Here is a 25,224-nt window from a genome sequence, read left to right as displayed (position 1 = left end):
TAGTTTAAAAAATGTCAATTTTGCAAGGCTTTTTTTTTTTTTTAAGGCAAAACTGTTGGAAGTCTGATGAGGAAATATTCATATACGCATTAGACCATTTTTTGGGATGCTTATTCTCCATCATTAAACTGATAGTTTTTGTTGATGTGCTGCACATGTGAACACAGGATGGAGTGTTACCCCATCCCCGTAGAGACGGTGCCTGCTCCCAGACCACCAATAACCAGCAAAAATCTATTTAAGCATAAAAATTCAAAAATAAAAAATAATATAGCACCTTCAATTGCACCACAGACTAAAACAGTTAAATGTGGTCTATTAAACATTAGGTCTCTCTCTTCTAAGTCCCTGTTGGTAAATGATATAATAATTGATCAACGTATTGATTTATTCTGCCTAACAGAAACCTGGTTACAGCAGGATGAATATGTTAGTTTAAATGAGTCAACACCCCCGAGTCACACTAACTGTCAGAATGCTCGTAGCACGGGCCGGGGCGGAGGATTAGCAGCAATCTTCCATTCCAGCTTATTAATTAGACAAAAACCTAGACAGAGCTTTAATTCATTTGAAAGCTTGTCTCTTAGTCTTGTCCATCCAAATTGGAAGTCCCAAAAACCAGTTTTATTTGTTATTATCTATCGTCCACCTGGTCGTTACTGTGAGTTTCTCTGTGAATTTTCAGACCTTTTGTCTGACTTAGTGCTTAGCTCAGATAAGATAATTATAGTGGGCGATTTTAACATCCACACAGATGCTGAGAATGACAGCCTCAACACTGCATTTAATCTATTATTAGACTCTATTGGCTTTGCTCAAAAAGTAAATGAGTCCACCCACCACTTTAATCATATCTTAGATCTTGTTCTGACTTATGGTATGGAAATAGAAGACTTAACAGTATTCCCTGAAAACTCCCTTCTGTCTGATCATTTTTTAATAACATTTACATTTACCCTGATGGACTACCCTGCAGTGGGGAATAAGTTTCATTACACTAGAAGTCTTTCAGAAAGCGCTGTAACTAGGTTTAAGGATATGATTCCTTCTTTATGTTCTCTAATGCCATATACCAACACAGTGCAGAGTAGCTACCTAAACTCTGTGAGTGAGATAGAGTATCTCGTCAATAGTTTTACATCCTCATTGAAGACAACTTTGGATGCTGTAGCTCCTCTGAAAAAGACAGCCTTAAATCAGAAGTGCCTGACTCCGTGGTATAACTCACAAACTCGCAGCTTAAAGCAGATAACCCGTACGTTGGAGAGGAAATGGCGTCTCACTAATTTAGAAGATCTTCACTTAGCCTGGAAAAAGAGTCTGTTGCTCTATAAAAAAGCCCTCCGTAAAGCTAGGACATCTTACTACTCATCACTAATTGAAGAAAATAAGAACAACCCCAGGTTTCTTTTCAGCACTGTAGCCAGGCTGACAAAGAGTCAGAGCTCTATTGAGCCGAGTATTCTTTAACTTTAACTAGTAATGACTTCATGACTTTCTTTGCTAATAAAATTTTAACTATTAGAGAAAAAATTACTCATAACCATCCCAAAGACGTATCGTTATCTTTGGCTGCTTTCAGTGATGCCGGTATTTGGTTAGACTCTTTCTCTCTGATTGTTCTGAGTTATTTTCATTAGTTACTTCATCCAAACCATCAACATGTTTATTAGACCCCATTCCTGCCAGGCTGCTCAAGGAAGTCCTACCATTATTTAATGCTTCAATCTTAAATATGATCAATCTATCTTTGTTAGTTGGTTATGTACCACAGGCTTTTAAGGTGGCAGTAATTAAACCATTACTTAAAAAGCCATCACTTGACCCAGCTATCTTAGCTAATTATAGGCCAATCTCCAACCTTCCTTTTCTCTCAAAGATTCTTGAGAGGGTAGTTGTAAAACAGCTAACTGATCACCTGCAGAGGAATGGTCTATTTGAAGAGTTTCAGTCAGGTTTTAGAATTCATCATAGTACAGAAACAGCATTAGTGAAGGTTACAAATGATCTTCTTATGGCTTCGGACAGTGGACTTATCTCTGTGCTTGTTCTGTTGGACCTCAGTGCTGCTTTTGATACTGTTGACCATAAAATTTTATTACAGAGAATAGAGCATGTCATAGGTATTAAAGGCACTGCGCTGCGGTGGTTTGAATCATATTTGTCTATTAGATTACAGTTTGTTCATGTAAATGGGGAATCTTCTTCACAGACTAAAGTTAATTATGGAGTTCCACAAGGTTCTGTGCTAGGACCAATTTTATTCACTTTATACATGCTTCCCTTAGGCAGTATTATTAGACGGTATTGCTTAAATTTTCATTGTTACGCAGATGATACCCAGCTTTATCTATCCATGAAGCCAGAGGATACACACCAATTAGCTAAACTGCAGGATTGTCTTACAGACATAAATACATGGATGACCTCTAATTTCCTGCTTTTAAACTCAGATAAAACTGAAGTTATTGTACTTGGCCCCACAAATCTTAGAAGCATGGTGTCTAACCAGATCTTTACTCTGGATGGCATTTCCCTGACCTCTAGTAATACTGTGAGAAATCTTGGAGTCATTTTTGATCAGGATATGTCATTCAAAGCGCATATTAAACAAATATGTAGGACTGCCTTTTTGCATTTACGCAATATCTCTAAAATCAGAAAGGTCTTGTCTCAGAGTGATGCTGAAAAACTAATTCATGCATTTATTTCCTCTAGGCTGGACTACTGTAATTCATTATTATCAGGTTGTCCTAAAAGTTCCCTAAAAAGCCTTCAGTTGGTTCAGAATGCTGCAGCTAGAGTACTGACGGGGACTAGCAGGAGAGAGCATATCTCACCCGTGTTGGCCTCTCTTCATTGGCTTCCTGTTAATTCTAGAATAGAATTTAAAATTCTTCTTCTTACTTATAAGGTTTTGAATAATCAGGTCCCATCTTATCTTAGGGACCTCGTAGTACCATATTACCCCATTAGAGCGCTTCGCTCTCAGACTGCAGGCTTACTTGTAGTTCCTAGGGTTTGTAAGAGTAGAATGGGAGGCAGAGCCTTCAGCTTTCAGGCTCCTCTCCTGTGGAACCAGCTCCCAATTCAGATCAGGGAGACAGATACCCTCTCTACTTTTAAGATTAGGCTTAAAACTTTCCTTTTCGCTAAGGCTTATAGTTAGGGCTGGATCAGGTGACCCTGGACCATCCCTTGGTTATGCTGCTTTAGACGTAGACTGTGGGGGGGTTCCCATGATGCACTGTTTCTTTCTCTTTTTGCTCCGTATGCATCACTCTGCATTTAATCATTAGTGATCGATCTCTGCTCCCCTCCACAGCATGTCTTTTTCCTGGTTCTTTCCCTCAGCCCCAACCAGTCTCAGCAGAAGACTGCCCCTCCCTGAGCCTGGTTCTGCTGGAGGTTTCTTCCTGTTAAAAGGGAGTTTTTCCTTCCCACTGTAGCCAAGTGCTTGCTCATAGGGGGTCGTTTTGACCGTTGGGGTTTTTCATAATTATTGTATGGCCTTGCCTTACAATATAGAGCGCCTTGGGGCAACTGTTTGTTGTGATTTGGCGCTATATATAAAAAAAAAAGTTGAGTTGAGTTGAGTGTCCACATCTCTTTCAAAGTGATTGGACCAGATGTTACTGTGGGAAAATCACACTTCCATGTGATTTAGTCCCACAGCACTGGGCAAGTGACGGGGCCCATGCACTGAACCTCTGCTGGGTGAAGGAGTAATCATGACAAAGCAGGACTGAAACTCACAATCTTTGGATTATTAGCCCTGAGCTCCAACGTTAGACCACATGGATACGTGATCGCGTGTATTTATAATTAAACTGAACAACAAAAGAGCAGATATGATATTTTGACAAACCACCCTGCTACGATTTATTTTTTTGGTGTGACATGGAAAGAGCTTCTTTTGTATGCTGGTATTTATCATAAAAAATGTAAGTGTTTGTGCTTTACTGTTAAGTTCTATGTTATTTTACGAGTAAAACAGGCTAAAAAGGAAGCCCACTGTCCAACCAACATTGGCAGAACATTTTACTTGTTCAATAAAATGTAGAGAACATTTAAAAGTTTAAGATGGAAAAAAAAGTCAGATGATGTGGAGGCACAGTGTGAATTTGTAAAAAATGGAGCTTTAACATTCTAAATCCTATGAACTTCAAGTTAAGTCCAGTTCCACCTTGTTTTAGTCATCAAACTGTCAATTATTAGTTCAACAACGGCAAGTGCTGAAGAAGGACCAAGATCAAGTTCTATTGAATAACACACGAAGGTACGTGGGGCTAAAAGATGGAAGTGGGGTATGTGGCAGTGCAAACAGATGAAGGTAGGGTTCCCCTTTAAGAGGAAAATGCTGGTTAGTCCATCACTCCATGATAGTGGGGGACGTAGTGGCAAAGGCAAAGGTCATTGGTCTGCAACAGCTGCTGCCATAGAAGCGCGCACTGTACCACAAGCAGTCACCGCCAGATCCTCGATTTCTGTGTTCAACCGCCTGATGACCCACTCCATCGCCTCTCGACCCTAAAAAGTGTATTAAACAATAATAAGCATCAATTCACACAGAGTGTGACATCATTATGAGACAGTCAGGTGACTGACAGCAGCTTCACCTTGCCAGCGTTGACAGAAATGGCCTTGGCCATTAGGTTCTCGAGGTAGTTGCTCAGGCTGATGCCTTTAACACTGATCAGAGCCTCCTGAGTCAGCACTGTCCTGAAAACACAACCACAGGTTACAAAAATGTAAATTTGTGTGGTTTTGCGTTTCCCATTTCATACACACTGGCAGCATGTTGTGTGGGGGTGGGTGTTTAGACTAAGCTGTGCAATGCGGTGTGCAGTGGTGGGCACAGGTAACCAAAAGTCAACTTTGATAACCATTAATCCCATAGCTGAAAACTTATCTTTTATGACGTTAAACTGATAAACTGCTAAAAAAAATTATCTTTACTACAGATAACCAATACCTTTTAGTATTAATTCGGACGTGGCCACATCAGTTTACACTGTCGGCTTGTTTTATGCTTAATGATGACATCATCAGCAAGTGACAGGCAGCGAGTCTGTCCCACAAACACACAACAGACAGACTAAAATGTTTGATTTTAGGGTTTACAAATGTTTTTGACCGTTAAACTTTTCTCACTTTACCAGCAAAAAAATGTTATCAGACTGAAAGTTATTGGAACTAAATTTATCAGAATTGGTCCGATGATGATTTTAAAACTTATCTGAAAAGCTAATCCGCTAGCAAAAACATTAGCGTCGATAATTATCTGTTATCGGATGAGATGAACTGTGCCCACCGCTGACCGACGGTGTCTAACAGGAGGACTGTGTGGGATAAATGAATCAAGGCCTGATAAAATTGTAAGCCGGCATCAAACTCAACCAGGAGTCAGCGCACCTTTAGAGCCAACACAGACTTTTTAATAACAATTTACAAATAATAATATGAAAAAGAGGCCAATTTTGGGCCAGTGCCTGAAGCTACTGCACACTATTACATAATTATTTGACATATCTGGGCAGATGGATGAACAATAAATAAATGATTCTGATGTTAGTTAATCTGCTGTTTCAGCAAACAACAAACATAACAGTAGTATCAGGCTAGTATGGAAAAGCTTAAATGGATTTGCACTGCAACCTTGTTAAAGGCAAAATAAATGTGTGTCAATGGATTTGTATAATTTTTACAACTTGAAAAATTACAAAATAACATGACAATGCCAACTTCCATGATAATGCAAATTAGCAATATAAAAAATACTTTTCAGGATCCTCTGGGTGTGGCTTGTACGTCAGTTTCTCATCCACAGATACCATATTAGTGAAAGATATCTGGAAGCACAAAAGACAAGATCATCATAAATTTCCACACATCCACAGGTCATTAACAGAAAATAATATTTTAAATTTACAGCATTTTCCCCCGTTACAAATGCCTAAATGTTCCACAAAGAGCTTGTCTGTAAAATGGCACATTCACAGTTATACTTACAAATAACCACTACTACCCATGACCCTTAACTGGAGTAAGCGGTTGAAGATGAGTGAGTGTGAGTGATAACCACTACTATATAACAATGATATGTTGTTAATTAAAGTTAATTATGGAGTTCCACAAGGTTCTGTGCTAGGACCAATTTTATTCACTTTATACATGCTTCCCTTAGGCAGTATTATTAGACAGTATTGCTTAAATTTTCATTGTTACGCAGATGATACCCAGCTTTATCTATCCATGAAGCCAGAGGACACACACCAATTAGCTAAACTGCAGGATTGTCTTACAGACATAAAGACATGGATGACCTCTAATTTCCTGCTTTTAAACTCAGATAAAACTGAAGTTATTGTACTTGGCCCCACAAATCTTAGAAACATGGTGTCTAACCAGATCCTTACTGTGGATGGCATTACCCTGACCTCTAGTAATACTGTGAGAAATCTTGGAGTCATTTTTGATCAGGATATGTCATTCAAAGCGCATATTAAACAAATATGTAGGACTGCTTTTTTGCATTTACGCAATATCTCTAAAATCAGAAAGGTCTTGTCTCAGAGTGATGCTGAAAAACTAATTCATGCATTTATTTCCTCTAGGCTGGACTATTGTAATTCATTATTATCAGGTTGTCCTAAAAGTTCCCTAAAAAGCCTTCAGTTAATTCAAAATGCTGCAGCTAGAGTACTGACGGGGACTAGAAGGACAGAGCATATCTCACCCATATTGGCCTCTCTTCATTGGCTTCCTGTTAATTCTAGAATAGAATTTAAAATTCTTCTTCTTACTTATAAGGTTTTGAATAATCAGGTCCCATCTTATCTTAGGGACCTCGTAGTACCATATCACCCCAATAGAGCGCTTCGCTCTCAGACTGCAGGCTTACTTGTAGTTCCTAGGGTTTGTAAGAGTAGAATGGGAGGCAGAGCCTTCAGCTTTCAGGCTCCTCTCCTGTGGAACTAGCTCCCAATTCAGATCAGGGAGACAGACACCCTCTCTACTTTTAAGATTAGGCTTAAAACTTTCCTTTTTGCTAAAGCTTATAGTTCTTTCTCTTTTTGCTCTGTATGCACCACTCTGCATTTAATCATTAGTGATCGATCTCTGCTCCCCTCCACAGCATGTCTTTTTCCTGGTTCTCTCCCTCAGCCCCAACCAGTCCCAGCAGAAGACTGCCCCTCCCTGAGCCTGGTTCTGCTGGAGGTTTCTTCCTGTTAAAAGGGAGTTTTTCCTTCCCACTGTAGCCAAGTGCTTGCTCACGGGGGGTCGTTTTGACCGTTGGGGTTTTACATAATTATTGTATGGCCTTGCCTTACAATATAAAGCGCCTTGGGGCAACTGTTTGTTGTGATTTGGCGCTATATAAAAAAATTGATTGATTGTATTCTCACAATGTTGATCCCCCCCTCCTCCCCCCGGCTCCATCAATCTCCATACAAATCCCAGATCATGCACATAATTTAAAAGAGTACATTAATAACATTAGATTAGAAAGAACTTTACTGATCCCTTGAGAAGACTCCCTCTTGGAAAATTGAGGTTCAAGCAGCATTGTATAGGAGCACACGGTGCACACCACTCACTGTTTTGGCAGAGGAGGTGAGACACATCTCAATCAACAACTTTATTAATCCCACAAGGGGCAATTTCATCTTTAAGTCTGTGAACACCAGAAAGGCAGAGGGGCCTGATGGAATTCCAGGAAGGGTGGTCAAAGACTGCGCCCACCAGTTGGCAGATGTCTTTGCAGATATTTTTAATAGATCTCTGTCCAAAGCTACCGTACCGACTTGCTTCAAAACAGCCACCATCATTCCAGTGCCCAAGCAAAGCAATATCAGAACCCTGAATGACTACAGACCTGTGGCACTTACTCCTATTGTGGCTAAGTGCTTTGAGAGGTTGGTGATGAAGCATTTAAAATCTGTCCTCCTCCCAATCTGGACCAGCATCAATATGCCTACAGGGCAAATACAGACACAGAGGATGCAGTCATCACGGCTCTCCACACAGCTTTAAGGCACCTCAACAATAAAGGGGCAAGTGTGAGAACGCTTTTTATAGATTCCAGCTCTGCATTCAACATGAATGTATCCAGTTAGTTGGTCACAAAGCTCCTCAACCTAGATTTCAGCAATATTTTATGTGCATGGATTAAGGATTTTCTGTCTGACTGCGACAGCCAGTCAGACTGGGCCCACATCTATCCTCCAGTCTGTCTCTTACCACCGGCGCACCACAAGGCTGCGTGCTAAGTCCGTTGCTTTATTCCATCTATACATATGACTGCATTCCCACCCATCCGTTAAATACAATCATAAAATTTGCGGTGGTGGGACAGATCTTCAATGGCAATGAGGCAGCCCACAGAGATGAAGTTGAAAGGCTGGTTGAATGGTGCACAGACCAAGCAGTATTCTGCAGGACGGGACACACCCCTCACACCACCTTTTTATCGGGCCTTTAAAGCCCACACCACAAGGCTAAAAAACAGCTTCTTTCCTAGAGCTGTTACAGAACTGAACAGACACGCCCAAGCTCTAGTCAGAATAACTGCATTATTCTAATTAGAACAAGGGGGGGCATATGCAATATTAGTTTATTATATTTGTTTTACTCATGTTTAGTCATTCACATACCATTTATTTAGTCATGTTTTAGTCAACTGAAAGTATTAATTTTACTCTAGTTTCAATCAAAAGAGAGCTCAATGTATTTTAGCCTTGTTTCAGTAGACATTTTAGCCCTTTTGATTAAAAAAAAACAAAAACTATTTCTGATTACCATTTCCGTCAATATACTCGTAGCATTTCACACATCTGAAAGAACGAATGTTATCATTACCTGACAAAATACACTTGTTGAATGATTGAAGGTGTTTTCCCCCAGTATTTTAAATCCAGAAGGCTTCCGTCAGATACAATTAGACATTTGGTTTTCTTGTAAATGCACAATGCTGTAGGGGTGCAGGTCATTTGAAATGAAACATTTGTTGGACCTGCTTATTCTATTTGCACGTTCAAAATTGGCTGTAAATTTGTTAAAGCAAAGCAGAATAAATACAATTAATTATTCAACACTTGTAATGTTTTTATCTACTGTAAGAGCCACAACTTGAGCCAATTTTATTTAAATATGATGCACACTTCATATTTCATTATTTTTAACCAGAGGCCATCAAATATGGCCCTCGTGTATTGTGAAGGCTTTTCATCCATCTGTCTGTGCTCAGCATAAGCATGGGTGGCATCGGGGGGCGCTATAGCTCCCCTTTGAATTAGTGTGCCTAGATGGAGAGAGTGGCGTCAACTCAGAACATGGCGCCATTTTAGTTCCAATTGTGTTGAACTACTGAATGAACCTTTAATGTTTTCAACATTATTTATTTATTATCATTTTGGCTTTTAGGTCCCCAGTTTGTAAAAAAAAAAAAGTGTAAGTTAACTTTCTGGATGCTGGTGTCCACCCTAGTGGCCTTGACAGATCTATGCTCAAACACACTGCAGTATGACAGGAGACGGACGAGCTGACAGCAGGAGACTCGAACAAAAGAGAGACAACGTTATTTTAAAAACCCATTTCTGAACATATTGAATGTGCGGACGTCCTGTGCATTCTAAAGAACATTTTATATCTTGCGTCCGGCCTTGATGACTTTGCGTGAGGACCCCGTCAGAGTGAAACTCTGCTGAATGTGACACATTCTGGAAACATTTGCAAAGCATAAGAGCCTGTTGACAAAAATAGATGCATGCAAAACATTTTAGTCTCATCTTTTTGTGTGAACAATAATGTATGTTAATTTCGTCTTAGTGTTTTCAAACACCGATGTAGTATTGTCCTTGTCTGATTTTCTTCATGGAGAAAAAAAAAAAGGTCATTGTTATTTCTGAAGATATTTCGTCTCATCTGATGAAATTAACATGAGAGACAGTGTGTCAAAAACCACAGCCCTATCACACTACTGTGCACAGGTGTAGAAGACAAATTTTTTATTAAATTTAGGAATTTTCATTTCCTAAAATGCCTCAAATTTTCATAGTTTCTAAAACAAATTAGACTGAAACCTTTCATTAAGCTCACATACCAGTATTGGTAGAAGAAAAGGGGTGAACCCACTTCCTATGACTGTCAAAACAACACTACTTAAGACACATTTCCCTGGATGTGTCGCATGCCATTTTATTGTAGGTGGATTAACCCCTTAAAGAAACTGCTTAAAAACAAAATTGTCTCATTAATACTCACATTAGTAGACTTCAGCTCAAAGGTCTTCTCTTTGGGATCCACTACTGAATGTTCACGGACATATGTACATGTTCTTGTTACACCAATAATCTGCAAGAAAACAAATAGCACATCTGGTAGAAAAATACTTGAAAATTATGAAACAACCAACCTTCCTGCAGTTTAGCACTTTTTTTTTAATGATGAAAAACTGCTTCACTGATATTATTACATCCACCAAGAATGTAATAATATCAGTGGCATTTATTTATGTGTTTGTCTGTTATGTCAAAACTACTGCACAGATTTTGACAAAATTTTCACCACAGATAGATATGAGGCCATGAAAGACTACATTCAATTTTTGGAGACGATCCGGATTGGCGGATATCATAAATCTCTGTTTTCTCTTTTTCAATATGGCAACACCTAGCAATGCAAGCACTAACAAAGGAAATAATCATGTAAGATGATTTTTTTTCCCCTCCATGACAGTGAACTTAACCACTAAAACTGGAGTGGTACTTAGACAACCCATTAAAAAAAACAAAACAAAACAAACAAACAAACAAACAAACAAAAAAAAAAAACATTTTGGCACAAAAATGGATGACAATGTGCAAGTAAGGAGAAGATGCACAAGAGAAGAGATTGAGGCCCATCCACATGGAAACAGGCTGAGGTTCATCTGCATACGTTTTGTATCATATTAGAATTTCATCCACAAGGGAACAGTGTTTTTGGTGGCTGAAAACTGCACATTTTGAAAACAGGACTCAGAGTGGATAAATCTGAAAACACTGGATTTGTATCTTCGTGTGGACAAGCAATATGTAACTATTCTGAAATGATGATGTCACAACCACACCTCTCAGCTGCTCATAATGAATGACATGTTGTTGATAACAGTGTAATTTAACAACACAGAGACGTAAATGAGTACTCGAGTCCGCACTCCTAATGCTGCTTATTAAACGCGAACATCCCTTCATGGGACAGCGACATGACACCGGCTAACTGGGCAAAATGTTGACAAAGTGCCCGGATGTTAATACATTTTCAATGTGGATACACAAGTGAACACACACGGAAAAAAGTTAGCAAAATATGTCTTAAAATGGTGGCTATCAAGCCAGTAAAATTAATTTACATTAAATTATGTAAGGAAAGTATTAAACTTACTCTGACACCCACTCATTCCCAGATATTAGTGTTGATCTGATCTGTTCCAGCTGTGATAAATTAGCAGCTCAGCTGAGCGACGTTCAGCTGCTGCTGCGTTCAGTGCCACACACACACACACACACACATATATATATATATCCACCGCACGTGCACGGTGTCTCTTCTCCACATAGAGAACTGGGCAATTTTATAACTATTGCATGGAGGCTGTGGTGAATGAGACGTTATTGAGGCGCTGTGACTTTTTCGACTTGTTGCGCCAAGACAGAGAAATGCTGGGGAAGGAGGGGGGGAGAAGAGAGCTCAAAGTGCCGCAGAGCGACTTTTCTTCACAAAAACGCACAGATAAGACCTTATATTTACACAGTGTGTGTGTGTGTGTGTGTGTGTGCATGCACGCATTCACACGGAATGAGGAGCGCAGCTTTCAGGAAATCAATTGACATATTTTCTTGTTTATGTGAGAACATTTAACTTATTACCAGGCCACACTTTGCAATTACTTTATTTTCCTGTTTGTATAATGTTACAATAAACTGTTGGTTTAAACAACAAGCAAATTTAGGTTTTGCATTTTGTTCCCATACTGTACCAAAATGAACCGAACCGTGACCTCAAAACTGAGGTACGTATCGAACCATGATTTTTGTGTATCGTTACACCCCCAATACACACACACTATATTATTAACTTTGACAGGACTCCAAAAAAAACTTCTCCACCGTGTGACGCGGATGAGACACCTGCAGCTGTAAATGATTTCTGATTCTATGAGCAAATGGTTTCATCAGCCAATAGTTCTGAAAGCAAATGTGTCATCAGCTACAAAATTATTATTTTATTTTAGTGTTGAAAGTTTAAACAAATCTGATATGTAGTTCCTAGGGTTTGTAAGAGTAGAATGGGAGGCAGAGCCTTCAGCTTTCAGGCTCCTCTCCTGTGGAACCAGCTCCCAATTCGGATCAGGGTGACAGACCAGTGCAGCCATTCCCGAGATGGTATCCAACGCGCGGTTAACACCCGCCGACTGAGCTGACACTGCCCTTCCAATCGAATCAATCATGTGGGGCAGCCTGGACGGGCCAATTATTGCCACTTCCACTTTCTTAATTTTCCGGTAAACCAGCGCTATGCCCGCTGCACACAGCAGGAACCCGGTCACCACTGTGCCAAATATATACACATCTTCGACGTCCTCCACAGACAGTGTGTAAAGGCACATGACCTGCACGTAACCCCTCACGTGTCCCGGGCAGGACAGGTCGGGTCCTCCGCTCCCGAGTGTCTTGTAGAAAAAAATAGTGTCAATTGCATTCAGAGACCACTTTAACAGATCCATTTTTGCTGTTTCCAGAAGAGCAAAGCTGGCAGCCTCACAGACAACACACCACAGAAGCAGGAAAGATAAGGAGGGAGGGAGAAGAGAAAAATGCGACCGTCTCGGCCGAGAGCAAGGAGGCCAAAAAAAAAAACAAAAAAACAAACAAAAAACAAAAACTAACATTCGCAGCTTTCCAGCATTTTGCACGTTTCTTGACAAGAGTCATTGATCGTTGCCTGATCTAAAATTGTGACCACACCTTCTTGCCTGGATACATCTTAGTGCGACTGTAGACTCTAGTACTCATATACGTCTCTGTGTTTAACACACATTTTTTGTCTTGTGGATCCTTAATGGGATTTATTTTCATTGTCTGCAGAGTTCTGAAGAGACAAATGATGGCTGTGGTGAACACTGATCATGAATAAATGAAGCGCTGTGACATTGATAAAATAATTGCCGAAAGGACTTTCAGCTTTTAAAATCTGTTATTTTTTCTTCTTGTTGGTGGGACAAAGGGCTGGCCTCCTCTGCTTCAGGCAGAAAAATGCACCCAGAGCAAACACTGAGGGACTTCTTCAAAGACAATGCATTTATTCACAAGTAATTTCCACAATAAGGAATTAAAGTATTTCCAGACACTGTCTTCCAAAACAAGGGCATCTTATGTGAATAACCATTTTCATCAGGCTGTGATGATGAATCCAGCTGAAATAATGCAACAGGGAAGAAGACTTCACACACACTCAGTGTGTGAATGGTTCTCATATTTGAAACGTCGTAACTGTATGAATGGTCACGTAATGACTTCACTGAAAAGAAATATAGGGTCTGTAGATGTTATAATGCACCCCTGTATTTATGTGGACCATCCTGAATATAGATCTATTTTATTATTAGTGTGCTGCTTTGTAGTGTAGCTTTAGCTTCTGCCACTACAATGATTAGCTCTTACAACAGTCAGCAATTACACAGATCTTAATTTTCTGTGGAAGCATTACAGTGCCACATACAGGCTTGGCATATGTACTACAGTGTTTTCAGTCATTTTGATTGTTTTCGTGCGAATGAAGATAAATCTTGAAACAATGCCATGTATGCGCAACACTTTGAAAATGACAAAGAAAAAGATCATATTGGAATAGTGCTGTATCTGTGTAGACAAGGCCTAAGGTGACAGAGTGAGCGCAACCCTCAGTAAATGGTAAATGGACTGCATTTATATAGCGCTTTACCATCTGCATCAGACACTCAAATCACTTTACAATAATGCCTCACATTCACCCCGATGTCAGGCTGCTGCCGTGCAAGGCGCTCACTACACACTGGGAGCAACTCGGGGATTAAGGACCTTGCCCAAGTGCCCTTAGTGATTTTCCGGTCAGGCTGGGATTTGAACTGAGGATCCTCTGGTCTCAAGCCCAACACTTAGCCATTAGACCATCACCTCCCCACCACCCCTCAGTGCCACCATCTTGACCACTTGCAGCTGGAATCTGATGGCAAGGCAATGTCAAGACAACTAGTGGCTGGAGAGGCTGCAGTGGGCGTCCGGAACTCATTACGCATCTGGAGAGCCACCCTGAAAACAGTCTCTCCCACACTGTTGAAAAGCCCAATAGACCATCGTTACATTTTGAATGTGCATGCTCAGTAGTGCATACATCTCTCTCAGTGCATACATCTCACACGAACCATGAAGTCCCAGCTCCACTGTCGGCATGGGGGGCACAGAGTGATAATGGGCTGAATGTCTGTTTTGTTTCTCCTGAAGTCTATGATCAGCTCCTGGGTTTTGGATGTGTTCAGGAGCAGGTTATTTTCTCTACACCACACCATCAGCTGTTCCATCTCCTCCCGGTAGGCGGACTTATCTCCACCAGTGATACTGCCTACCACTGTGCTGTCATCCGCATACTTAATGAAGTGGTTGCTGGTTTGAATAAGGGTGCAGTCCGAGGTGTACATGACGCCTGGCATTCATGCCAGAGTTTAGTCTTTGTCTTATCAGACCAGAGAATTTTGTTTCTCATGGTCTGAGAGCCTTTCAAGGTGCCTTTTGGCAAACTCCAAGTGGGCTGCCATGTGCCTTTTACTAAGGAGTAGCTTCCATTGGACCACTCTACCATACAGGCCAGACTAGTGCATTGCTGCAGAGATGGTTGTCCTTCTGGAAGATTCTCCTCTCTCTGTGAATACTTATGTAAATTTGCAAAAAAACTAAAAAATGAAAAAATAAATAACCCCAAAGAAAAAATAAAACACTTTTTTCACATTATTATTACTGGGTATTGTGTGTAAAATTTTGAGGGGAAAACAATTTCATTCATTTTGGAATAAGGCTGTAAAAAGTGAAGCAGTGTGAATAGTTTCCGGATGCACTGTAGTGTATGCTTCTTGTGTGCAACCCGGCTTTTCAATACTTTAGTTATATTGCTTAATGTGTGTTGTATGAGTATTTTCTTTAACACACTTTTACCATTTTGTTGCCTTTATCCTATCCAAAATTGACATCACAACCTACACGTTTGTATGATAAGATTACTAACCCCAGGCTTAACTGACCTGATTATAAAGCTAGAACCCTGAACAGTCCCAGTTATGCCCTTGCTTAGACACTGCTTGAACAAAATAAATATTGCTTCACATCCCACTTCAGTAATGCAGAAAACATACACTCAACAAAAATATAAACGCAACACTTTTGGTTTTGCTCCCATTTTGTATGAGATGAACTCAAAGATCTAAAACTTTTTCCACATACACAATATCACCATTTCCCTCAAATATTGTTCACAAACCAGTCTAAATCTGTGATAGTGAGCACTTCTCCTTTGCTGAGATAATCCATCCCACCTCACAGGTGTGCCATATCAAGATGCTGATTAGACACCATGATTAGTGCACAGGTGTGCCTTAGACTGTCCACAATAAAAGGCCACTCTGAAAGGTGCAGTTTTATCACACAGCACAATGCCACAGATGTCGCAAGATTTGAGGGAGCGTGCAATTGGCATGCTGACAGCAGGAATGTCAACCAGAGCTGTTGCTCGTGTATTGAATGTTCATTTCTCTACCATAAGCCGTCTCCAAAGGCGTTTTAGAGAATTTGGCAGTACATCCAACCAGCCTCACAACCGCAGACCACGTGTAACCACACCAGCCCAGGACCTCCACATCCAGCATGTTCACCTCCAAGATCGTCTGAGACCAGCCACTCGGACAGCTGCTGAAACAATCGGTTTGCATAACCAAAGAATTTCTGCACAAACTGTCAGAAACCATCTCAGGGAAGCTCATCTGCATGCTCGTCGTCCTCATCGGGGTCTCGACCTGACTCCAGTTCGTCATCTTAACCGACTTGAGTGGGCAAATGCTCACATTCGCTGGCGTTTGGCACGTTGGAGAGGTGTTCTCTTCAAGGATGAATCCCGGTTCACACTGTCCAGGGCAGATGGCAGACAGCGTGTGTGGCGTCGTGTGGCTGAGCGGTTTTCTGATGTCAATGTTGTGGATCGAGTGGCCCATGGTGGTGGTGGGGTTATGGTATGGGCAGGCGTCTGTTATGGACGAAGAACACAGGTGCACTTTATTGATGGCATTTTGAATGCACAGAGATACCGTGACGAGATCCTGAGGCCCATTGTTGTGCCATACATCCAAGAACATCACCTCATGTTGCAGCAGGATAATGCACGGCCCCATGTTGCAAGGATCTGTACACAATTCTTGGAAGCTGAAAATGTCCCAGTTCTTGCATGGCCGGCATACTCACCGGACATGTCACCCATTGAGCATGTTTGGGATGCTCTGGACCGGCGTATACGACAGCGTGTACCAGTTCCTGCCAATATTGTATGGCCTTGCCTTACAATATAAAACACCTTGGGGCAACTGTTTGTTGTGATTTGGCGCTATATAAAAAAATTGATTGATTGATTGAATATCCAGCAACTTCGCACAGCCATTGAAGAGGAGTGGACCAACATTCCACAGGCCACAATCGACAACCTGATCAACTCTATGCGAAGGAGATGTGTTGCACTGCATGAGGCAAATGGTGGTCACACCAGATACTGACTGGTATCCCCCCCAATAAAACAAAACTGCACCTTTCAGAGTGGCCTTTTATTGTGGACAGTCTAAGGCACACCTGTGCACTAATCATGGTGTCTAATCAGCATCTTGGTATGGCACACCTGTGAGGTGGGATGGATTATCTCAGCAAAGGAGAAGTGCTCACTAACACAGATTTAGACTGATTTGTGAACAATATTTGAGGGAAATGGTGATATTGTGTATGTGGAAAAAGTTTTAGATCTTTGAGTTCATCGCATACAAAATGGGAGCAAAACCAAAAGTGTTGCGTTTATATTTTTGTTGAGTGTAAATTAAACATATTTTATATGGCTCATCAATTTCACTTAGTGCATCTGACAGCGGTCCATGGGTTATCTAAGGACCATCTCAATGCAATTTACATGTTCTGATGGCAGCAAAACAGGATCCGAAATGACAGATCTGGCACGGTATGCCTGCCAGTATGACCTGCATCGACACGCATAATAATGTGTGGGAAGGAACTGTTGAAATGTATGTGGTACCCTTTATCACAATAATAATTATGAATTATGATCATGTACGAGTACAGTGAATGTGAACAGCAGCTATCACACTGAAAGCTCCGTGTACTGCTGCAGACGCTGCCACAAATCTGAACAGGCTGTTACATCCACAATAGACCTTACAGTACAGATATCTGTCCATTCCTTCCCATGGGCGACATAAATAACCTGAACTATTGTCTCCATCATAACACGGGCAGCTGGCCCTCTCTGTGCTGCGCAGTAACGCGTCATTGCGCTCGTCAGGCTCGGACCTGAACGGATCTCACATTGTAATAAATGAGCATTTTCTAACTCTGGAGAAGATATAACATGGAGCTTGTGCCAGGCCGTTACACCATTAATAAACATGCATCTTACCGCCAACAGCGGTCCAGGAGTGTTTCACAGCGCGCACATGGACATGAAGCCGGAACAGCAGCCTGCAGTTAGAATCCTCTCACCCAAAAGAAAAAAAAAAATTATTTCCATGTGATAATTCAACTATCGCGGTGTCCAAAGTTGTGTTGTGCTGCTGAAGTCAGCAAAAAAGAAAAAAAGAAAGGCTCCATCTGAGGGACAGCATGGCCAACTGCCAGCAAACTTTGGAGCAAAGCTGTGCAGTGGCAGGTATGTGCACGTAGTGGCCCAGGCAGTGGCATGCGCACGCACACACAAACACACACACGGCTGAGTGATAATTACAGCCACCACACGTGTGCACCATGCACCCAATGCATGCAAGTGCACATAAGGAAAACAGCACTCCGGTCTGCAATCCAGACATTTGGAGATCGGACAGTCTGTAGCGCCTTTTATGGCAGTCTGACAACAGTCTGTCCACCTGCCATCTACATGCGCTTTGGATACTCCGGACGTGTTCTGACAGCGCTGGCCACGCCTCTTTGACCTCCCAACTGCGTCAGATTATATAATATTTGCTGTGTCAGGCATGCTTCTGGGACATTCTTGCTATGTATGATGGGGGCTTTACAAAGTGAAAATATCGTACATTTCTTTTAAAGTAACGTGCTAATTCTGAAGGTGTGCACATTAACTGACACGTGCGCCAAAAGGCATTATGGGAAATTATATTTTCTAAGTTTCTGTCTGATCACCCCCCCCCCCCCCCCCCCGGTCAAAATGCATAGAACTATATTTGTGAATCTCAATTGCAGTTTTGAGCTCAGAATGTCTCAACATTGTGTAACTGAGGAAAATGATAAATGCGTGCGACTGGTGATCCACAAATGCTGACTCACACTTCACAAACAGAATTTTCTATTTTGCAAATGCCTTTTTTAACAAACAAAAAATGACATATTTACAAATACACATTTATTTGTAAAAAAACAAAACAAAAAAAAAACCACACAAGTTATAAATTGGAAATTTGTGTTTGTGGATCGCAAAACACGTGTGCAATCAAGTACTACTTGTAGATCACCCTCTGTGCATTTGCAGGTATTAATGAGACAAATTTAATTCCATATGGAACCGCTTTGGGTCGCTTCCACTCAGGCAGACAACTGGTCCATTCTCATATCTCTAAAAAAAACCAAAAACACAATAATAATAAATCTCTCTGCTGCAGCCGGGAGAAACATGGGCATCCCTTCACCTTCTCCAGCTTCTGGGGTCCTCAACACTCAGAGACACTCCCTTGTCAGTTTTGTAGTCAGTCCTGGATGAAAAATATGTTTGTTTGTTTTTTCTGGTTACTTGGCCTCATAACTTTAAAGTATGTCTTTTGCAACTGAACTGCACAAAAACACTTTTACTTACTTCATAAACAACTAAAAGTCTTAGAACCCCCCCCCCCCACACACACAAGCCTAATTACATTTTTGACATTCCACTTGGAAATAATTTCAGCACAACTTACAGACTTGGCCATGGCGGGAAGACCCCACTCTGTGCTGAGGAGCCTGGTGCTGTGTAACCGTCCTTTCATGTCCACCCGTCTGTCCAGCACATCCACCCCAAAAACACTAGGGTTCATTGGGTTGGGGTATTTCTGCATTGCTGCCTTGGTCACCGTCTCCCATGGGTGGCTGCAAGAGTCAGTAGTGCCATTATAAGCTGACATTTCAAGAACTGAATTGAACTGAAGGATTGGCAATATACAATGACAAAATCGACTATATATATATATATATATACACGAGGTCTGTGATAAAAGTAACGGACCTTATTATTTTTTTCAAAAAACATATGGACTTGAATCACGTGTGATTACATCAGACATGCTTGAACCCTCGTGGGCATGCGATAGTTTTTTCACGCCTGTCGGTTACGTCATTCGCCTGTGTCAGTCTATGAGTGAGGAGTCGCCCACCCTCTCGTCGTTTTTTCATTGTTTACGAATGGCTCAGAGACTGCTGCTTTGTTTAATCAAAATTTTTTCAAAACTGTAAGGCACAACTGAGTGGACACCATTCGATAAATTCAGCTGGTTTTCGGTAAAAATTTTAACGGCTGATGAGAGATTTTGGTCTGGTAGTGTCGCTTTAAGGACGGCCCACTGCGCCTGACAGCGATCTGCGCTTCGAGACGGAAACGTCTCGCCGTTTCAAGTTGAAAACTTCCATATTTCAGGCTCTGTTGATCCAGGAAGTCGTCAGAGAACAGAGAACTTGCAGAAGAAGTTGGCATGAGGAGTTTATTCGGACATTCCATTGTTAACGGACATTTTGTAATGAAAGAACGTGCGGGCAGAGTCGCATGTCGGGTCGGGCCGGACCCGACCGCGGGGGGTCGCGACAGGAAAAACACCTCCGTTGGAAACCTTAACGGGCAAGTTGGAACATGCCCAAGCTGTTAAACAATTTCTCAGTTACTCACTTGTTGAAAGCCATCAAAAGTCGCCTGAATTTTACAAATGGTTTTCAACACGGAGGTGTTTTTCCTGTCGCGGCGCACACAGATTTGCCGAGTCGTCACGGAAACGGCGAATTTGCGCGCACGTCTTTCATTACAAAATGTCATTAAACAGTGGAATGTCCGCATAAAGTCCTCATGCCGGCCTCTTCTGAATCTTCTCTGTTCTCTCACGATGTCCTGGGTGAATTAAGCCTTAAATTAGAATGTTTTCAGGTCGAAACAGGCCGCCGACGGCGCCTGGAAGCACTGCGCGACGTCCCGCTCCGTGGGAAGTCCTTACAGCGACAGAAACACCCCATAATCTCTCATCAGCCGTTAAACTTTTCACCGAAAACCAGCTTAATTTCTCCAATAGTGTCCACTCAGATATCCCTCACAGGTCCAGAAAAAATGTTGATAAAGCAAGTGATAAAGCACTTACCATGTTTAGAGGATGAGAACAACCCCAAGAAAACCATCTCAACCGTGAAGTATCGGGGTGGAAACATCATACTGTGGGGGTGCTCTTCTGCAAAGGGGACAGGACGACTTCACCGTATTGAAGGGAGGATAGATGGGCTCATGTATTATGAGAATTTGGCAAACAACCTCCTTCCCTCAGTAAGAGCATTGAAGATGGATCATGGCTGGGTCTTCCAGCATGACAATGACCCCAAACACACAGCCAGGGCAACTAAGGAGGGGCTCCATAAAAAGTATTTCAAGGTCCTGGAGTGGCCTGGCCAGCCTCCAGACCAGAACTCAATAGAAAACCTTTGAGGGAGCTGAAACTCCAAACCTGAAAGATTTGGAGAAGATCTGTATGGAGGAGTGGACCAAAATCCCTCCTGCAGTGTGTGCAAACCTGGTGAAAAAGTGCAGGAAACATTTGACCTCTGTAATTGCAAACAAAGGCTACTGTATCAAATACTAACATTGATTTTCACAGAATTTGAAATACTTATTTGCAGCAGTAACATACAAAAAAAAAAGAAAAAAAAGAATCATACATTGTTATTTCCGGATTTTTTTTTTTTTTTTTTTTTTAGATTACGTCTCTCACAGTGGACATGCACCTAAGATGAAAATTTCAGACCCCTCCATGATTTCTAAATGGGAGAACTTGTAAAATTGCAGGGTGTTCAAATACTTATTTTCCTCACTGTATGGGTACACCGCAATAATCTTTGTCTGTATAATTTACACAACAATTATCTTAGTCAAAGAAAAAAGTCCTCTCTGGAAATTATAGTGGATCATATCTGTGAGCTCATATATGCAAACATCTGACAAGTCTGAAACTTTGGGCATTTAAGAGCCATAGTCTGTAACTGTGGAATGGTTTATAGAAGGAGGTGATATGTTTCAGTAGGCCACTGAAGTTTTTTAGGGGAAGATATATTGTCCAAATGGACAAATATTATGCTTTTTTTATCCAAAGATCCCGTTTTGCCTCATTAACCCATGGTTAATGAGGCAAAAAGCCTCCCTGATATCTTAATCCTGAATAGCAGAGATACAGAGGAACATAATAAAACAAGTTTCACTGAAATCCATAGGGGGCGCACCAAGATATGGCCAAATGAAAATCGCCAGATATCACGTTCTTAACATAAAGAGCACCACCTATGCAAAAGCACCCTAACTAAGCCATTGCCGTTTATGTAAATTTGGAAAGAACTTGTCCCGGTGTATCCAAATATGCATAAATGAGCAAGGCTTATTCAGGGCGCAGGCCCTGGGAGGGTCCCAAATGTAGCCCAAAATGCCAAAACTTGTGACTCGAAGCGCCACCTATAGGCAGCGCCTCAGTTAGCCTTGAAAAATATAATTCTAAATGGGAGGACTCGATCCATACATTCATATACCATAAGATCAATGAGGCTTACTGAGGGCTCACAAAGATATTCAAAGGTCAAAATCTACATTTTGATTATGTCACTGTTTTGGTCCCTTTTACCCCTACCATGAAAAGGGCCATGATTTTCCACCCAAAGGGATCTTTGAATAAAAAACGTAATTTTTGTCCATTTGGATAATATCTCTTGCCCTAAAAAAACCTTATCTCCCAACATCCCGATTCATTCTTAAAATCTCCTTATATCAAAGTTAACGAGCGAGCACCGCTTACAAATGAACAACGGAAAGCATCAAGACCCTTTGCGAGGCCGCTGAGTCTGTAAAACGGAGATATTCGTCTAGCTGGTTAATTGTGACTACAATGACTTAAACAAAAATCTAAAATAAATTGCATATTGTGTGGTAAAAAAAGCAGTGGCGGCAGGCAGGCGGACGTCCCTATTATCTCCATTCAGTCCCTTGCAGCCCTGACAGACTGAGCGGATAGCTAAGAGCGCGCGCGCTCTGAAGGACAGCTGCAGCTTTACAGGTAGAGGGTCTTCTGTGCATGATCATCCCTCAAATTCTTCACGCGAAAGAACTTTCATCACAAGATTGTAACAGAAAGCAGAACAGACTTAGCCAATGACACTGCATGTGCTCTTCTTAGCTGCACCTGTACTCTACTGTCCCATTCGATTCCACTTTATTTATTTACCAGTGACTATAGTTCTTTCTATCTGACTCTTTCTTATTGGTCTAATAACCCCAGATCAAATTCCTTGTATGTGCAAACTTACTTGGCAATAAATTTGATTGTGATTTTGATTCAAACTCAACTCAGATTGCAAGACCAGTGACTTCAAACCTACAAAAGATGAACTCCAAGCTGCAAATAGTGGCTCGTGGCGCTACAGGCTCCTTTTTTTCCCCCCACTTTTTTACAAACTGTGCAATAAATACGTTAATTAATTAGGATTTGGTAATTAATTAGGATTAATTAATAAGAAAGAAAGAAAAAATGCATGGCACTCTACAGGGCTCAAGAGTGAGCTGCACATCAACGCAGCAGCAATGGAGGTTTCTTTTCCCAATTCTTCCCTTGTGTGTGCTTTTATATGTGTTCATGTACCTGGCCGGCTTATGTGTGTTGTTGTTTGTTTGTCAAGAGGCCGGTCAAGGTTTGCTCAGCCCTGCTCGTGACCTAGGGCAGGGATGTACATCTGGAGCTGGTCCCCGGGCGCCAAAAAGGCGACCTCTGCTCCTAACTGGCAATTAGGATGGGTAAAATGCAGTAAACACATTTCATTGTGCAGGGAACATGTTCCTATGTGCATATGACAATAAACTCCTTTTGAATCCTTGAACATTTATGATAAGTTTATGGCCAAAAAAAAAAAGAAAAAAAATCTCCCTCTCTGATATTTCCCCGAGTTGACAGGTATGGGGATGGCCAACATACAAGTTTGTGAAGGTCGTGAAACACAGGCTGGATTGTAATGTCTGGATCAGGTTATTATTGATACCAGGCCTTCTGGTATCAATGTTAAACGACTACTGTTTGGTGTGGTCCCCTGGCCTTTTTTTTTTTTTTTTTTTTTTTTTTTTAATAAAGAAATGGCACGGAATATTTTGTAAAATTGTAACCTTAAAGTTTTATTAGTTAGCTAAAGTGGTTGGACTGATTGGATTTATTTATGTAAAGTTCATACCCGCAAAAAAATGCATGGTACAAATAAAAACCGAGAATAAAACATTTAAAACACTTACTTCCAATGTGGTTCTTTGAATGTCGAGTTACCACTTTATTTTGAAAATGAGTTGTTGGTAACGCAAGCTAACTTTAACGAAAGCTAGCTAGAAATGCTAGAAGCTGCCGAAAACTTTCTATAAAACGATACTAAATACAACAGATACGTATATGTAAATATCATCAGACATAAAACTACTTACTTAAATATGTGCTCTGACGCCCAGATCTTCATACTGACAGGCCTGGGAACCCGGCAACCGTGCAGCGACTAAAGACAGCGTGCGGTCCGGATAGTTCAGTGGTCCGGACGGCGGACGAGACACAGGAAGAGACGCTCAAAGAGAAAGCCTGACAAAGAAACACTGCCCCTGGAGGCAGAATCAGGCACTGCACGCCGAGTCATATAAATCCGAGTCACAAGAACAAAAAAAACTAATTTCTCGTGTGAAATATGAGGACCTAATATACTAATATATGAGGACCACAATATTCTTAGGATACAGACCTTAGACAAGTTCAAAGATGGCTAACCCCTGACATATTTCAAGAGCTATTTTAAGAGGTTAAAATGTCACATTCTGTTTGAATCTGTTCTGCTTTGTTTTTGAGTGGCGGCGTGCAAAAAATAAATGGTCAGGCTTTTAATCACAGAAATGACTTCGGTCCCACATGCGAGGAGTTTAATGGAAATACAATGCGATCAGATGGGACATTTTATCCCATGTGAGTGAAAATCCGCTGTACAAAATCCGTTATATATGGTGTTTATTACCTGGAAAACAATACAAAAACTTTGGGACTTTTTTGTCTGGTGACTGCGTATAGCTGGTTTATACAATGATATTTTTTGGTGAGTTTTACTGTACATGGGACTGAACAATAAATTTACCTCTCAAAGCTTTGACAATGATGTCGGCTTCCATCCCTCACAGCTGACTTTATTTTCCCAAATTTTTCTTCTGTTCAGATCTGAAGGGAATCTGTACATCTTGAAGCCCTTCCTTGCTGTGTCTATTTGTGCCTCCAAATGTACAACAACTCAGCATTTTCAGCAAATAAAGAAGTAAAATAGCTGTATTTACACACAGACAGGTTTGACAAATCAGTCCAGGTTCAGCCTTTGTTTAAACAACGCAATTAAGTGTTATATTGTTTAAAAAGAAAAAAGTAATGCAATCCCACTCAAATTGCTGAAAAAAAAAATGTCAGGATGACAGAAAAACTGCCTGCTTCACTGGATTAAAAGCTACTGTGTGTCATTTTTGATGAAGAGAGTAAATGCGATGTCCAATAAGTATTAATGTGTTTTTAACATTTTCAGTGTTATTGAATTTATTAACTTAGACTTTGACATGCAAAAAATAACTTTGATCTTACATATACTACAACATAAATATAATTTTTTGTTTATTATT

General features: G+C 41.0%; 1 protein-coding gene across 1 annotated transcript; it reads right to left on the bottom strand.

Moving 5' to 3' along the window:
• Positions 1–3,891: 3,891 nt before the first annotated feature.
• Positions 3,892–24,140, bottom strand: LOC117511817 (PRELI domain containing protein 3B-like). Its single transcript, XM_034171727.1, has 6 exons — positions 24,010–24,140; positions 19,241–19,409; positions 10,267–10,356; positions 5,782–5,852; positions 4,620–4,722; positions 3,892–4,530 (listed from the first exon to the last, which is right to left on the bottom strand). The coding sequence occupies exons 1-6, from the start codon at positions 24,039–24,041 to the stop codon at positions 4,414–4,416; spliced, it is 582 nt and encodes a 193-aa protein (XP_034027618.1). The 5' UTR covers positions 24,042–24,140; the 3' UTR covers positions 3,892–4,413.
• Positions 24,141–25,224: the final 1,084 nt, after the last annotated feature.

Source organism: Thalassophryne amazonica, chromosome 6 (assembly GCF_902500255.1).
Source record: "Thalassophryne amazonica chromosome 6, fThaAma1.1, whole genome shotgun sequence".
Lineage (NCBI taxonomy): Eukaryota > Metazoa > Chordata > Actinopteri > Batrachoidiformes > Batrachoididae > Thalassophryne > Thalassophryne amazonica.
The sequence above is the reverse complement of the archived record's forward strand: the minus strand, read 5'-3'. Positions and strand labels throughout refer to the sequence as shown.

What these genes read in the sequence shown, in the direction of transcription:
- LOC117511817 (XM_034171727.1), bottom strand. Translation starts at nt 24,041, where the DNA reads ATGAAGATCTGGGCGTCAGAGCACATATTTAA. An exon ending in TTCCCGCCATGGCCAAGTCT is followed by an intron (nt 10,357 to 19,240) that starts GTAAGTTGTGCT and finishes GTTTTCTTGCAG; the next exon opens with ATTATTGGTGTAACAAGAAC. An exon ending in CACCCAGAGGATCCTGAAAA is followed by an intron (nt 4,723 to 5,781) that starts GTATTTTTTATA and finishes TTGTGTTTTCAG; the next exon opens with GACAGTGCTGACTCAGGAGG.